Below are 17364 nucleotides of genomic sequence, written 5' to 3'. Positions count from 1 at the left end.
TCATACTTTTTATTTGGCAACTAATTTCACAACTAACATCAAATACCCTTTTTCTCTCCACAACTCTTCTGTCCATACTTCTTCCTTGCATTTCTACTTTAAAGCAAGTATGAGATCACACCAAATTCCAATGTTTTAATGTGCAGAAATAATTGTGTTGATACACAAAATGATCCAGAGTCTCCATTATCTAGTATTTTCAGTTGTGGCTCCCCATCTCTTAGTGATGCGCTATTTCAAATTCCAATCCCTTTATGACAAATAGCCAACAATGCCCACCTCTACTCACCATGCAGTCGTTACTGGTTGGGTATTTAAACGAGGAAATAAGAACCCTAAGAATAGCTTTCAAAAACAGCAATCAGCCAGATCGATTGGTGTCATGGATACAACTAGATGTTTACACATGCACGGAGAGAGAGAGAGAGAGAGAGAGAGAGAGAGAGAGAGAGAGAGAATCAAACACTTTCTATTTTCATATTATACATGCAAAGAATGGATTGAATCTACTGTGTACACTCTGTGCTAACAATTAGTGGCCCGCTCTCATTCAGCTCAATAGCAGAAGATTTCTTCTGATCTTCCAAAGAATCAATGCTCTCAGACATTTCTGGTAAGATATAAGTTTCTGTCCTATCCGTCCTTAATGCCAAGTAGCATGTAAAACCAGCATAAGCAAGTAAACTACATGAACCCAAAAAACCTACAACCCAGATTGTTGATCGGTGCAATGTGCTGGTGTGCATCCAATGAATAAACTCATTGGTCAGGTAGAACACATTTATCAGGATAATACACGTGCCAATTAGCCAGGTCATAACAGTCACCTGCAGAACCACAAAAAAAGATGATCAGCAAATCTCAAAATGCCTTAGCTACACATATCTACTTGAAAACAAGTCATTCTTCAGGAAAAAAGAGCAATCAGTGAGCAAGTGCCAAACAACACTATCCATATCCAATTCCTAATCAGTCACAGACATCCAAATGTTGTCCTAACAAACCGAATTCCAATCACTTTTTAAGTGTCAACAAGTTCATAGCTTTCCTGTTGTCCCTGTGCCAATTTACTGCCATCCTCCTGATAGGTTGTCACATCTAACCCTGTCCCTCAACTTTATCTTATCTTCCACTATTTTGCTTCAAAATAAGGATCAGTATCACCCCATAATAAATCATTGGTCAATCCAATATGGATAAGTTGAAGCATCAATCCAGAGATGCTGAATGGCATGCTAGTATCATCAATATTCTTTGACAGTCCTCAAGCAAGGATGGGCTAGTGGGCCATTAGCAACATGCTCTGCATCTGTGAGTGGCTTTGTCTAAGGTGACTCCTTGCACATGTTGAGTATCAAATGTAGCTGCAGCTCTGAAAAAGTCAGTAAAGATGTGCTAGTGTGTATCCCTGGAGTGCCTCCCTTAGGACTGTGGGAGTTGCTCTCTATATAAGCACAACTCCAAGAGGAAGAGTTCAAGGCATCTTTATTACCCTCATGGACACAATTACTTCTATTTATCTTTTTTTTTAAAAATAAAACACAGACAACGTTCAAAGTGGTTTTACATCACCTTTGCACATCTTGGTAGGGTACTATACTAATAGGCAGCCAACGAACACCCTTTGTTAGATACCTTGGCCTCTTTGGGGTGGCCCTTTGGACTCCTAAGGTAAGATAACCATCACCAATGTAGTCTTGGAAGGTTCTGAGGTAGCCAACATGCACTCATTGACCAGTGCCCTAGCTGCTCTAGGGTGGGACATCTCAGGGTATACACGGGATAAACTATGCTTGCAATCCCTTTTTGTTTCCAATTTTGGGCATGAGATGCAGTGCTAAGCTAAAAATAATCATTTCACATTAAACCTTAATTAGCTCATTTAAACAACCCCAAAACTCAAACTTAATGCTTAAAAGAGTCTTTGTGACCTGTAAACAAATTCCCATCGTTTTGGTTGGTTCTGCTCAGTCACTTGGCATCTTGTGTGTCCATTCACTCCAGTCTTCATCACACAGCTGCTATGTACTGCTCCTGGCTGCTGCCCACACATCCTTGAGCTCTTCAACTGCTGCCACACAACCAGGTGACCTGCCTGTATGCTGCTGACCAGATTTGAAGTGCTTCAGAGTGCTGGATTGCAATCTTAGCAGGCTTCCCTACTATCCAGCTCACCCACAATCTGTGCAGGCCTATGCTTTTGCAGCTGTGCAGGCCACCTAACAATTGACTTACCTCTCCCATCAATTGCCCAACTCTTCTCTATTGCATGTGACCAGTTGCCATCATTTTCAAGCAGTACATTGCTATGTTAACCATCACCAGCCTCTTAAGACAGCAATGTACTGCTGTCTTGTCATTTACAGCATCATCTGTGCTTCGATTGGTGGTTACAACGTTGGGGATTTGTCTCTGGTGGGCATTATACTCTGACTACCCCCTCAACCTACTCCCACGAGAGTCATTGACTGTTTTGTCCTTGAGCATTTTGTACACACACATTCATTTCAACATTCATTCATTTTCTTCAAAGTTATCTTTCTATTATGTTTGTGTTTTTGCATTTTTATGTGAGTTATTGTGTTTTACTTGTGTTCGTATAGTGTGCTTTTTAAATGCAAACACTAGCATATCTTCACATTAGTTGTGTTTGTACATTTGTGCTTTCTCAATGTAAAGACTAGCATATCTTCACATCTTTCTCTTACACCTATGGGGAATGGTGGCATATGGACCATTATTTGTAGGTTTAGCAAATAGACTTATTTCAATCCCCAAAGGAAACAAATAATTGTGGATCACATGGCAAGACTATTTCTGTTGAGCATTAAATATCATGGGATGCCACAATCTATTTTAAGTGACAGGGATCCTCATGTGAGGAGTTTGTTTTGGAGAGGCATTTTTTAGAATATGGGTGCAACCATAAAGTTCTCTTTTTCTTTTCATCCATAAACAGATGGGCAATCTTATGAGGCAAATATGCAATCTTAGATCTTTTGCAATGTTATGTGCCTGAGCATAAGACCAAATGGGAGTAGGTTTTGCCACTTATGAAATATGCTTATTATAAGACAATGCACAGTTCCACTGGCAAGACACTATTTGAGATTGTGGAAGGGGGGAAGAAAGTGCTACATACAAATGATACAATATTTGAGGTCAACGAGTATATATCAAGAGTATGGATGAAGCTTATGCTGAAGTAAAGATAGCTCTCCAAAGACTCCAACAAAACAAGAGAAAGCAATTGACCATCACCATAAAGTTTTGGCATCTACAAACAATGATTGGATCTTGTTACGCTTTGGAAAGGCCAAGGGAAAGAAAATAAAGGGGCGTTTTTTCTCTAAAATTAGTGTATGATATTATAGGCCTTTTCAAGTGTTGCAAAGGATCAGTGAGGTGGCTTACAGGTTGAAGCGTCTTGATAATTGGAAAATTTGCTATGCTTTTCTTGTGAGTTTTCTTACGACTTTCCATGGTGATGTACCTAAGCACATTAGTGATGAGATTCACCTAGAGGTTAAAGAACCCGATGAAATCTTGGTTCGTGAGTAGATATTGGCATATAAGCAAAGGAAGATCAAGGGTAGACTTTCCCGCCACTATTTGGTCAAGTTTCAAAAGTATGCACTAATTGATGGGAAATGGATGGAGAAGGATAATTTGGTAGATTCACCTCATTTGTTATAGCTTTACCTTGAAACTTTCTGGTTGCTCAATCAAGCTCAATAAAGCATAGATCTAAAGCATTGCATGATGCTCAAGAGGAGAGGGGTGGTGATTCTATTGCCTTACTATAGATATGCTCGCATATCTAGAGGCCGTTTGGAAATACTTCCAATTCTATACAAGTAATTCTATGATCAGCATACTAGACAATTGTGTTTCTACAATTATACTTGAGTATTTACTTGTGTAGTGAGTACAATTTTGAAAGTTGTAGATTTGTACAGTAGTGATTTATTGTATACTAGTGCAATGACTACCATCTTGGATAAATATACTTTGCCAATACATGGGGGTAACAATAGTGTGATTGGTTGCTTGAAAACATGTATGAAATAATACATGGAGGAACAATAGTCTGCTTGGTTAATTACAAACATGTATGGATAATTGTACATCAACAATATATGCAAAAACAGTAGTACGCTTGGTTACTTGGAAACATGTGTTAGTCATTTCATATGGCTTCTTGAATCTTAATTGCATGAAATTAGGGTTGCTTGTGATGTTTCAAGAGGGGGCTATGTCTCCAATCTCCGGAATGCAAAATAAGCCTGACAATTTAATTAACTCACCAAGTTTTGTTAATTAGAATGATTTGGTATCTCTAGTTCTTGGCATAGTGATCAATATACCAGCACTAAAGGATTTGACATTGGTCATGCAATGGACAAGCGTATAGACTAAGTGGCAATGAGAAACTTTCGTTAACTTAAAAGTTTGCACCTTTGAATTCAGTTACAGTGAAACTTTTGCCTAGTAAGCAACTCACTTAAGTTATAAAGTAAGTCTAATTTTTAAGTTTGTTCTAGTGAGCACCTCACTTATGATTGATTACTAAAGCATTAATTAGTTCTTAATAAAGTTTGAAATTTCAAATTTTGATTTGGTAACTCGTTTAGAAAGTTGATTTGGCTATTGAGACTCTCTTTCTCTTGGGCAGCCCAAGTTTGGCGACATCAATTCTTCTTTTCTTTGTTGCCAAAATTGTGGGTTTCAGCCATAAAATATGAGTTTAAAAAATGTATGGAGTGAGGACGACGACCAATCTTCTCCTCTCGGTATGAAGAATCCATCGGAAAGGAAAAGCCTATAGCAGAGTCATTACAAGCAAAATTGGCCACGCAAATACAAAAAGTGCATTGATCTGATTCAACACATTTTTGTAAAGTAGTTATGCCAGCAATCACGAAGAATGAGAGGATTGAAAGTAATAAGAAAGAGATAAGAATTGGTGGTTTGTCTTGGGATGGGATATGCAGAAACTTGCTCAAGAATTAGGACAAGATTTCATCTTGGAAATAGATGTTCTACAAGCACAATTAAGCAAGGTTATCCCTTTTGATTTGGGAGAGCTCATCAGCATTATGCCAAAGGCACATAAGCAAAGGTCAGTTACACAGATATGACACAGAAGATAGTAGTGATCTCCTATGCTCCTACAAATGCTCCTCAATTCTACTCCAATCAACAATGGATTAAGTTCAAGCTACTATTAAAGCAGCCCAAGAGTAACAAAAGAAGCAAGCTAAGAAACAAATAAGGCATTTGGCTTTTAAAAATGGTCAATATGTTTTACTAAAGTTTGATAAAGTCAAGCTAATACAAAACTATAGTCCAACTTTATCTTCTCCAAAGCTCTCAAAGACATACTTTGGACCCTTCAATAATTGACAAAATAAATGAAGTTACTAATAGACTTGAGCTTCTTGCTTGTTAGAAAATGAAATAATGTTTCTATATAAATTTGCTCAAGCCTCGTGAGACCACAATAAAAAAGCCCATTACTAAAGATCCCCAAAAAGTCGAAGAAACAAAAAAACTCTTTAAACCTTTAAAAAATTTGTTTCACAAGTATTAAACCACAAGAAGTGGCCTTGTGACACGAAAAATTCAAAGATTTAAACACATCCGGCGCAAAGTGGATGGATGAATAATTTATGAACGATTACCCTGACATCCTTCCACCATATAAAGAAGTTTTTCTGATGAGGACAACCAAAACCACATGACAATGCATAAGAGAGGTGAGAGAAATAAAAATACACAAGAACTAGTGTGAGCAACAAGGAAACATAGACTATGAGCAATCAAAATGGTGCCTTGTTATATAGGCAAATGAATAGATACCTTAGCCTAAAAGTGTTAGGACACTGACAGAGTGCATCCAAGAATGGGGTCTTGGAGTCGAAATGGTCCTGCTTTATGTCAATGCACAACTGGAGATGCACTACAAGTTACAAGCCCCTATATTTATCTTGGTGAGAGAGACATCCTTGAGAGGCACCTCCCTTGCAACTTTGGGTGGCCAGCCATAGTGCAATACCCATGACTGATACAAGGTATACAAACATACATCTCCTTGGGTCCCTAGGGTACCTATATCTTGCCTATGAGGCCCTTGTGCAAAGTAAAAAGCTCTAAAACCTTTATAGTGGTCAAGAAAACCCAACCGTTGAACAAGAAGGTACATCACATTGTTACCATAGCAATCACTCATATGATCTGAGGCACTCCTCATCATGTCAGTTTTCCATGATTCAAACGCCTCATAGAATCTAGATAATATATAGGTGCACCAAGGACTATGGCTTAGCTATCTTGAAATCACATAAATCATAGAACTATATGTAAAGGAAGAGTCGAGAGTATTGAAACAAGTAAAAACCATGGTATTAAGACTGGAGCCCCTCCAACAAGATTTTTCACTCAAGAAGAATGAGTATTGATTTGTTAATTTTCAAGCCATGGAAAAAAGGAATTCGAAGAAATTCAATCTATTTACCTATGCAATTTGGGCCCAAAAGAATGATGGACCATTCAAAACTTTTTGTCCCAAGTTTTTAAGAGAGTATGTTTGGAATTGAGAGAGAAATGGGAAGATAGGATGTCACCACGCATGACTTTGCAAAGAGAACTATTTATTCATGTCCCACACGGTTTGGCATTACAGAGTGCCTAGCTGCCTATTTACTCAATCCTTATAGTAGACCTTACTTATTTATGTTTTATGTAGTATTATTTCACTTAAGTCCTATACAAGGCTTGCTCTTGTAACTTTACCTAGGGAATTCTTCTCTTATGTGTTCATTAATCAATTCTTCTCTTCTTTGAAAATAAAATTTGATGAAAAAGAAATAATCGTGTGTACTTTGAATTAAGAGTACATAATTCTATTTACATGGTGTTGACTATAGAGATATACATGCTACTCTATAAAAAATATTTAAAGCTATGATTTTAATGAACACATAATACAATATGTTTTAAAATTTGGCTATGATTCTCCTCTTCAATCAATCAACAACACCTTAAAATAAAAAAAATTCACTACATCTTTAATAAAATTGATTGCATGCTTGCCTTTTTGGAGTTGACATGTGGACCCATCTTCACAGGGTTGCTTGTAAATTTCAAAAGTGGCAAGAGCGCAAATGGCAACTCAAAAGAAAGTATCATCTGCATATGCATCCCACCCCCAAAGAAAGTAAAGTCAATATCCTACATTATTGTACCAAAGCTAAAAGATTTGCAAGGTTTAAAACACATACAATTGCAAAAGACGTGTCATATAAGTATTAAGAAAGATTTCCATAACCAAGAAAATCAACCACATCATGTAACATAGAAGCATAGGCAGGGACTACCTCTATTCCAACATAAGTAGTTTACTTGCATCTTTGCTTGTTGCATCCTTGGACATCCTAGATGGGCACCCATGGCATTGGCCATTGACCATTTTATCACTATGTGCAAATAAATCCTAAAAGGTAGGAGTCAGGACAATTGGTCGGTCTTATAGTGTGAATGCATCACGCATTAAGGCTAGGGGAATAAAGCAAGCATTTCATTGGTATCAAAGCAAGAACATGTTCTCTATCCCAAGCCATGGCAGCATGCACAAATCCACTGGAAGCTCATGGGACCCACTAAAACAAGCCTTCATTGATTAAAAGGGTGGCGATCTACCAAATTCACAAGCAATTTACAGCAAGCAATAATCCATAAAACAACAAAATTAATACTTACCAATCAGAAGACACAACCGACACCAATTGGTTCCAAAGCTGGTGCTCCTTGCCATATTTCTTTAAACTCTATTCCAACAACTTGTTGTACAACCAAGAGAATGACTAGATCCCCAAGAAGTTGGTGGGCTGGCTGTGAGCTCAAGGAATAAGTCCAAGATTTCCCAAAATCTTCAGCACACGAAGGACAATCTCTTGCAAAATCTAGAACCTCTATGACCAGCAGCTAATATCCCCAATTTGCCCCTTGATTTTGAGTAGTCAGAGAGCCAAATTGGGTCTTCAACCTTTGTCTGCAAAGTGCCTTTGCTGTAGATGGCTGAATGTCTTCAGATCTGCTGTAACTTCTCTTATTTACAGCAATAGGGCTTCATGCATGTCTGATTTCGTCATGCACACATCCATGAAGAGCTACTAAACCCTTTTTAAAAAAAATTAAGTCTGTAACAGCAATTGCAGGGCTGAGAATCTTCAGATTGTTGAGAGAAAGAGAGGGGAGCAGTCAATCAGTGAGAAGTCTTCAATTTCAAGCTGAGAGGTGTTAACAGCAGCAGTCACCTGCTGAATTGGCCCAAAAATGCCCAGAGACTTGTTGCCCACTGCGAAAGATGAGGTGTCAACTGTTGCAAACCCTAGATCAGCTGTTGCCTGTCCCAGAATGCACTCTCAAGTCTCCCCAACTGTGCACAGCCTAGATTGCCCAAAACAGACTCTCCCAATCTTGCATGGTATGTTCTCTCCCTGTGTGCGAAGTGTTAAACCTGCCCATGCATATAGGGCATTTGTTTTGTTTCATGTTTAGCATAAAACTTTCATGGTTTTTGATCCCATATGTTCTTATTAAATGTCCATCCTACGATTTAGATTAACATGTTCCTGTCCAACCCTTTTTCTGCACAATCAGATTGATTTGTAGGTATTTTATCTTTTATCCATACAAATTACTTTCCATTTTCTTCATTGGATTCTTATTTGTGTTTTATTCAGCCTCTTGAAATGAATTTTCATAAAATAATAATGTGAAAAATTAAGAATACTTAGCCCTGTCCAAGTCTTCTTTGTTTTTTTTTAAATGCAGTAAAAATTTTGGCTACTCAGAAAAATTGTGCAATGAGGCACATTTGATCAAAAATCTAGCTAGAGTTTTCTCAAAATCACAAAGCAATCATGTATACAAGCCTCTCAAGGAAGTTTGGGGGTATGGGGAAAAGAAGCCATGGAGATGGGATGGACCGTCACCTAGGGCTGCCCACCTACATCATGAAAAACAGGTTGTGACCACCCCAACTAAGTAAGAGCTGTTATCGGAGCTTTTGGCTATTGGCGACAATGGGCAGTCCTCCTCCATCGCACGACCTTTACTACCCTACGTTTTGGTCCTTCACTGCCAGGTGGCTACTGGTTGATGCTCTCCTCCATCAGGCGGGCGACACTCTGTTTGCTGCATTTGCAGCTTTCTAGGGCCCCCCTCTGCCCTCTACATCTTCTACAACTTGCGCTTGGTTCTCCAACAACCTCTGGTACCATCGTTTTGTAGTTTCCTCTCTCTTCACACTCTGACTAGTCGTCACAGACTTGGGATCCGCCTCCGATGGACGTCACTCTCCGACATTGCTCTGCCCTTGAGCACACTATACACTCTTACATTCATTTACAACATTCATTCACTTCAGAGTTGTGTTCCCTCTCTCCCTTCTTCTGTTTGTGTTTGAGTTTCTGTGTTTTGAGTTTTGAGTTTTGCGTTTAGGGTTTGAGTTTTGCCCTCTATGTCTATGTCTGTCTCTTTTTGTTTCTGTCGTCGTCGTACACTCTGTGTGTCCTTGGTGCAAACCCCTAGCAATTTTCTTCACATGGTATCAGAGCCGGTGCTCTTGTAAAGAGTATCCTATGGATATTGTGGAGAGCTAGTCTTTGTGCGAGGCACACAATACGACTCGTAACTGAATCACATTGTCCCAATTTGCTATTTTGGTAACACATTGGTAGTAGACTAGTAACGTACTAAAAGTAGTAGAGTGGTATCAAGTTAATAATAAAATGGTAGCTTCCAACTTGTCAATCTAGCAGCACACTGGTAGTAACCTAAAAGCAATACACCAGAAGCATTTGAGGAGCATAATAAAAGTAGCACACTGATATGAAGGCAGGAATAAAATGGTATCTCCCAAGCTACCAGCCTAGTAGCACACTATAAGTAGCATACATATATTGGGTTGAAAACAACATTGTAGCTCCCAGCCTGCCAATTTCATAAAACATTGGTAGTAATCTAAAAGTAGCACATTAGTAGCATTCTAATAATAGCACACTAAAACTAGCAACTAGGATGAAGTCAAGAATAAAATGGTAGCTCCTAAGCTACCAACTTGGTAGCACACTAAGAGTTGCACACTGGTATTAAGTTGAAAGAAAAATTGTTGCTCCCAACATGTCAATCTAGTACTTCTTCTCCAGTTCCTATGATGTCTTGCCAGGCTCTAAGATGGCATTATGGACTCGGTGAGGAGGACAACACTCCACTTTCACCTTCTTCTACTCCCATTCTAGATTTCACTAGCATGACAAAGGAGGACTTTGAGAAGTACTATCGCAACAAGTACTGTGATGTTTACACCCCTCCTACCAATTTTGCTACCACATTCAGACCGGTTGGTGAGGCTGGCCACCTCTTCGATCATGGAGGATATACGGCATTCGAAACGTCTAGCAATCCATCTTCATCATCTCAGCCAGGTCCAATGTCAGGTTTGTACAATTCTTTTGTGTTGCACGAATCAAAACCCTCGCCTCTTTCTTCTTTTGAGGTACAGGATCCAAATGGCTTTGCGTATGTGAACTTCAATAGAGAGGGCTCACGACGCAAACGGAATTCAAATACATCTACAACTTCTGTTTCATTTGAGCATGTCACACACACTTCTCACTTTCCTCCCATCCCACCCTCTTATATATCACATCTCTCATCTTCTTTCCAAAAACTTGGATTACACTCCACATTTGCATCACACACCCTAGGGGTTGGATCTTCCATCTCCACTTCTAGCACCTTTTCCTTCTCCACCCCATTCTCTACCTCTTTGCACCATGGTACTTCGTCAGGGGAAATGCCACCCTTTAACACAGTGCCTGTCACCTTTCAACAAATGAGCACACCCATAACTCCTGGGTCGACTGTGATGGGCATCCCCCTCACTATCCCCAACTTCACATCTCACATGACCACTCAAACGCAAGGGTTTCCATCCTCAACTTATGGTGCATCTGCATCTTCACACTCTCCTTGGGTTACATCTACATAAGGATTCCCATATTCTACTCCCCGTGTTCCCATCCCACCTCCTTGGGTTCCTCATGTGACTACCATGCCCATGCCTAGTCAGCCCATTCCTACCTATGGATCCACCTTGCACACTACCCGCATGCTTGATGGGCACTCTCGGGCCCATTCCCAAGTGTACTCCACTCCCCCATCCTACCCACACTACACTTTTTCGCACTATCCATCTTCGAGCACTACCACTCCTGTTGCAACGGTCAAGAATGCCTTCATGGATAAGACACATTTTAACGGGGTCAAATTTCACCACTTGGTCTAATTTCATGCAACAAGTGCTTGAGTCTTAGGGTCTTTGGGACCTCGTCATTGGTCTAGAGCCTATGCCGATAGCTCACCCTGACTACATCCGTCAATGGAGAGCCCGCAATGCCACGGCCAATGTTGAGTTGATGCAAGGATTGCTTCCTGAGTTTCACTCTCAGTTGCGACACTTTTGGAGTCACCTTCTCGACCGGTATGCAGCTCGTGATCATACTCGGTGCATCAATCTCAACTTTGAGCTTCAAGAGTTCTCTATTAAGAAAGGGGATAATCTGAAAGTCAAGCTTGCTGAATATAGGTGGTTACTTGCTGAGTTCGCCAATACTAGCCCTCCAAAGTCAGATGACAATTAGGTTACATTCTTCTTGAATAAGTTTCCCAAAAAGTACTTCCATTTCATTCAACACATCATCTCCCAACCTCGATTGCCAACCTTCTATAAGTTTGAGTGCCAGTTCTTGCGTTATGCGAGGTTGCATAATCAAGTCCACAAGAAATACTCATCACAGCCTTATTCAGAGCAGAGGGGCTTGGTCGCCTCTTCTTCGGCAGGGAAAACCCCCAGTGGCAAGAACTCGCAAGATGCGAAGGCAAGTCGATCAAAGGGTGACTCCTCTTCCTCAAATGGAATCAAAGAATCTAGACCTATTTGGTAGCAACTCCCTAAGAAAAACTGGTTTTGCACACACTGCCACAGAGCAAGCCATGTGGACGAGGAGTGTCGCTCCAAGGCCCAAGGTCTTCCACCTAAAAAGCCTCAGCAACAGAGTGTTGCGACTACATAGTCCAGTGGGGTTATGCCTTCCGCTCCTGCTTTATCTGCTCCTTTAGCACCCGTTGTTGCTGCTGGGCATGTGGCTCGAGTACAGCCTCAGCAACCCATCTCTTTCACTGTCCCTGAGGGACTCACTGATTGATCTGCAAGTTTGAATTCCATTGCACTTCATGCATCCATCTCACCTTCCTCTCCACCTCGTTAGGCGTTCCCTTGGCAAAGCCCTGCTACTAGACGTACGCGACGGTGGTCACCTTCTTAGCCTAGCATGTCTCTAGGTCCTTTCAAATACCCTAAGTCAGTCTAGCATTCATTTTTCGCACTCTTAGAGTCGGGCCCATAGGATTCATTATCCTTACCTTTTCCATTCTTTTGTCTTCCGTTGCATTTACACACACACATACACATTCATTGCATTTATTTTGAGTTAGATTTTCTTTATGTTATATTTTGCTTTGGAGCATCTCACCACTAACCTCTGTGTTTGCAAATTCTCATCTCTTTTGCAAGAGATTGTCTTTCAATATAGGGCTAACTTGCAGATTTCTTTGGTCCTACCTGGGCTAGAGACATGGGGATGCACACCGTTCCTTTCATGGTTTCATCATCCTAGGAGTGCTTGCTCTTCTTCCAGCATGGCGGTTTTCCCTCCCGAGGCGGATTGTGCAACATCTCTTTCGATGCTATCATGGCGGTGACTTCTACCTTGCTCTTCTATTAGGGTTCTTCATCCACTTCATCTTCTTTCATTCCTTATGGTTCTCAGCATCTTATGAAGACCGACATCAGGCTCTGCTTTCTTCTTTGGCATCTCCATCCAAGTTGAGAGGGGGTTCCTACCCTTCTTGGTATTCTACAAGCTTCAACACTTTGTCTTCGACATGGCTTCTTCCCCCTGTTGTACCTTACCCTTTGCATTGCATAATTTCATTATCTTTGTACTAGGTGCTTGGGCAAGTGAACAATTTTCCCACGAGGAACACTGTCCAAGTGGCACTTGCTACATGAGCATTCTTCAACATGTAGCATACTTTGCATCTCATTGTGCAAAGCACCACTGGAGCGGATCCTAAGTTGTTTCCACCGGCGATTGTTGTTACCACATCACCATCCTCCTCCATCACATGGATACCTCATTACTTATTTTTCCTCGTCATCGACACCCTAAGTGCATGGGTTAGCTTGTTCCGTTTTGTGATGTGCTAGGTGTACCCTCCCTACTCCCGTCTTCTAGGTCACTATTACTCAATCGGCCGCCTGCCATAAAATTTACCTCACTTATTTTTTTTTTTTTTAAATCAATGTGGTTCCATCTGCCTTTGTGGGGCTTGGTAGGCCACTGGGCAGCTGACGTGCACCCTTTGTCCGATGCCTTGTCCTCTTTGGGGTGACTACTTGGATTCCCTTGGTAAGATAGCCATCGCCTGATGCTCTCCTCCATCAGGCGATACTCTATCTGTTGCGTTTGCAGCTTTCTAGGGCCGCTCTCTACCCTCTGCATCTTCTACAGCTTGCATTTGGTTCTCCATTTGCCTCTGATACCATCATTTTGCAATTTTCTCTCTCTTCACACTCCGACTGGTGGTCACAGACTTGGGATCCATCTTTGGTAGACGTCACTCTCCAACATTGCTTTGCCCTTGAACACACTATACACTCTTACATTCATTTACAACATTCATTCACTTCAGAGTTTTGTTCTCTCTCACCCTTCTTTTGTTTGTGTTTGAGTTTTGAGTTTTGTGTTTAGGGTTTGAGTTTAATCCTCTATGTCTGTGTGTGTCTCTTTGTGTTTCTGTCGTGGTCGTACACTCTATGTGTCCTCAGTGCAAACCCTAGCAGTTTTCTTCACAGAAGTGCTATCTCCCCCTTAAGTATCAAGTAATACTCTAGACCCCCTACTTTAATGAGCTTGAATGAGCCTAATCTAATATCGGCTCTAATTGAAATGCATTGAGGGAAGTTGCAACAACTGAGGATGATCTATCAAGTCACCCTCTTTCATCCATTTTGCATCCATACATGAATAATTTTAAAATTCACCAAGTAGCGTTTGAAACTTTACTCGTAACCTTCCTTTCCTTATGTGCCACAGTCAGATCTAGTACAAGAACCTCATCCAATTCCTTAAGATTCAATTTTAGTAGATCCATCCTCTGGTACATCCCCATGGAAAAGTCTCAACAAGCTAACATTAAAGGTAGTATGTATCTCCCAATGTTTGGACAACTCTAGCCTATATCACTAAAAGCCATATCACTGATCTTTTTCAATGCTTGGAATGGCCTATAGTAGCGTATATTCAGTTTTGCATATACGTGCTCACTGCCTTTCATCTTTTTTGGCCCTGTATTCTCAAAGCATAGTAACACCTAATCACTTTCTATAAATTCCAATACACGACTATGGTGATCAATTGCTCTCTTTTGCTTTTCTTAAGAACTTTGAAGTCCATGTTTAACCTTTTGATAAGCAACATCCATGCCTTTATCAACCTCAAAGGTCTTGTCCTTGGTTTGAAAGATAGATGCAACGTTCTTTCCACCTTCCAAAATCTCAAATGGAGCCTTACCAACACAACTAAACATAATGTGGTTGTATGCAAACTCAACCAATGGCAAACATTGTTCGCATTGTCTTGCGCTCTAACACATATCATCTAAAGAGAATCAAAACTATAGAATTTGCCTCTTTTGATTGCCCACCAATTTGTGGATGGAAGGAAGATGAGAATCTCAATGTAGTATCAATGTTATTAAGCAATCCTTCTAAAACAAATTAGTCATATATGGATCTCTATAATTGATGATGGATTCCAGCATACCATGATGCTTAAACATTTGCTGCATAAAAGTGTGTGCCATATGATCAACCTTGATCTTCTTCTAAACAAATATGTCTATTTGCTACATCTACAAATGATAGTCCAAATGCCACCATTGCTAATAGGTGTCCTCAAAAGATCAAAAATAAAATCCATAGCAATGCTCTATCAAGGCCTATGACGAATAGGCAAAGAATGCAACCACCGCAAAACCTTTTGTCTATTATATTTAACCTTTTGACATACAATGCATGCGCAAGCAAGCCCCTCAATATCATGCCTCAAAGCTGGCCAAAAGAAAATGTGATCAACTACCTTGCTAGGATACATCATTAAAAAACCAGCCTTAAGTGCATAGTCCTTGTTCCTCTTGCCACTGCAAAGTTGATTATACACATTTGCAAAGCCAAATCAATAACATATTGTGTCGAGCTGAAAATGCATTAGCCTGATTCAAACAACCCCAAAACATGCTTAATTAATGAAGAATAGCTCTTATTTTAAAAGGAAACGTGATCCTAGAGAGTTGTTGTGTTCCGCATGCAAAACCCTAATTTGGGTGAGCCAAACTTTCTATAAATATGCATAAAGTCCACCACTCTCCCTTAATCTTGTTTTTGTAGGTTTCAAGAGCCATAACTGTGCTGCCCACACCCCATTGCGGAGGAAATTGCAATTAGAGCTTCCATCAGCCACCTCCTACCACCTAGCACTTGATTCCAGCCTTCTTCGCGCATTTGCTGCTGTCACTAGGTCCTAGGAGCTATCGCCTACAGTTGGGTGTTGTCACCTACAGTTGGATGTTGTCCCCATCAACTAGCAACTGCCGCCAAGATCTTCTCTCCTTTGAATGTTGTGTTTGCAGTTTCTGGCTGGCCCTAACATTCTCTTGCCTCTAATTGTTGCGTTTGCATCTAACAGCTCTTGTGCAGATTTTCTCTCTCCTCGGGTACCTATGGTTTTAGTCTTTCTCTCTCCTGCACTTCCATTTGCATTAGATTCAACCTTCCTTGGCTACATTTACTAGTGTTCAACACTCAGAGGCTACCTTTGCTGCAATTTGGGATCCATTCGGAGTACGACACACTCTACAACTCATAACCTCTACCTTGATCCAAGAGATATGAGAGTTCAAGGTTTAGTATTCACTGCATGATGTGGACTCCTGGATTGTTGAAGGAAACTTCAACAACCTGGAGGCTTTGGAGGACCAGTAGGGCAGAGGGAGAAACTACCAGGGCATGCCCGAGGAGGAGCAGGAGGCATGGGAGGTCTTTCTATTGGCAATAGGAGCACGTGATGCCTGGAGAGACCCTGCCTTCCACAAGAGGGAGAGGTCGCTGGACTTCTCTTGGGGATACAGGCAGCTAGGTGGAGTCCTGCTAGAGCGGTTGGACAAGTTTATGTGGGAGAGTGGGGAGGCTCTCGGGGAGGCCAGATTGGACAGTTGGCGGGCACCACATTGTCTGATCATTGCCCAGTTCTCCTGACACTAGATCCCCCAGAATCTGCCCTAGATACACGATCTTGTCGGATCCCTGACTCGATCTATAGGAGAGTGGAGGTGACGAGATAGATGGAGCAAATTTGGACCAGAGGGTGGGGCAGGAGGGGCCAAATCACAGAGAAGATTGCAGAGGCTCTAGCTAAGTCGAGCAGAATCTGCCAAGAGGTAGCCATACACGCCAGGCAGCAGAGCTGGGAGGAGGAGAGAGCACTCCGGCGGGACCTTGCAGCCACGCAAAGATTATTACAGGAGACACCAGGGGATTCCACTCTCCACGCATAGGTGTGTGCGCGAGCAGCCATTGCTGGCTTAGAGGACAGGCGCTCTGAGTTCTCTTTCCGCACCTCAGCAGCTTTCTGGGCACGAAAGGGGGACACGATGTACAGGGAATTTTTCCAAGTGCACCAGCCTCGCACCTCAGGAGAGCAGATACGCAGCCTCCAAGATCAGAATGGGAGGACCCGTTCTAGCCCAAACGAGGTGATGAAGATTGCCACTGACTACTATAGTCACCTCTTCCAGTAGGAGACAGCCTAAGCTAGAGGACAACGATGTAGATAGCAGGTCTGGGATAACATCCTGTCCCTCCTCACAGAGGAGATGGAACGCTCCCTCCTAGCCCCCTTCATAGAGAAGGAACTAGAGAAGGCTTTCCATACACAAGACAGGCAGAAATGCCCGGGAAAGGATGGCCTCTCTAAGGCTTTCTTCACTACGTTCTGGGAAGTGGTGAAGGACCCCCTACTGATGGCCTTTCAGGAGATTTTCACTTCAGGACAAATGTCATGGAGTCTATTGGCAGGCCTTGCCTTCTCCCCAAAGGGGGAGACCGGCTGGAGCTTTCCCAATGGAGACCGATCACCTTATTGTCAATGGCCTATAAGGCACTGGCAAAGATAA

General features: G+C 41.4%; 1 protein-coding gene across 3 annotated transcripts in view; it reads right to left on the bottom strand.

The window, feature by feature from the left end:
* Positions 1–461: 461 nt before the first annotated feature.
* LOC148013270 (metal transporter Nramp6-like) overlaps positions 462–17364 on the bottom strand; it is a 57382-nt gene continuing 40479 nt past the window's right edge. For 2 of the 3 annotated variants that reach the window (XM_087668395.1, XM_087668394.1), the window contains 2 exons: positions 7096–7191; positions 462–827 (listed from right to left, as the gene is read on the bottom strand). In XM_087668395.1, coding sequence (XP_087524521.1) covers positions 507–827; positions 7096–7191 — 417 coding nt within the window. In that variant the 3' untranslated portion in view covers positions 462–506. Of the gene's footprint in view, positions 828–7095; positions 7192–8192; positions 8522–17364 lie in introns of those variants that run through there. The other variant, XM_087668396.1, reaches the window with a different exon arrangement.

The sequence above is a fragment of the Lygodium microphyllum genome, chromosome 26 (assembly GCF_053477565.2).
Source record: "Lygodium microphyllum isolate KBCC chromosome 26, Lygodium_microphyllum_v1.1.10, whole genome shotgun sequence".
Taxonomy (NCBI): Eukaryota; Viridiplantae; Streptophyta; class Polypodiopsida; order Schizaeales; family Lygodiaceae; genus Lygodium; species Lygodium microphyllum.
The sequence above is the reverse complement of the archived record's forward strand: the minus strand, read 5'-3'. Positions and strand labels throughout refer to the sequence as shown.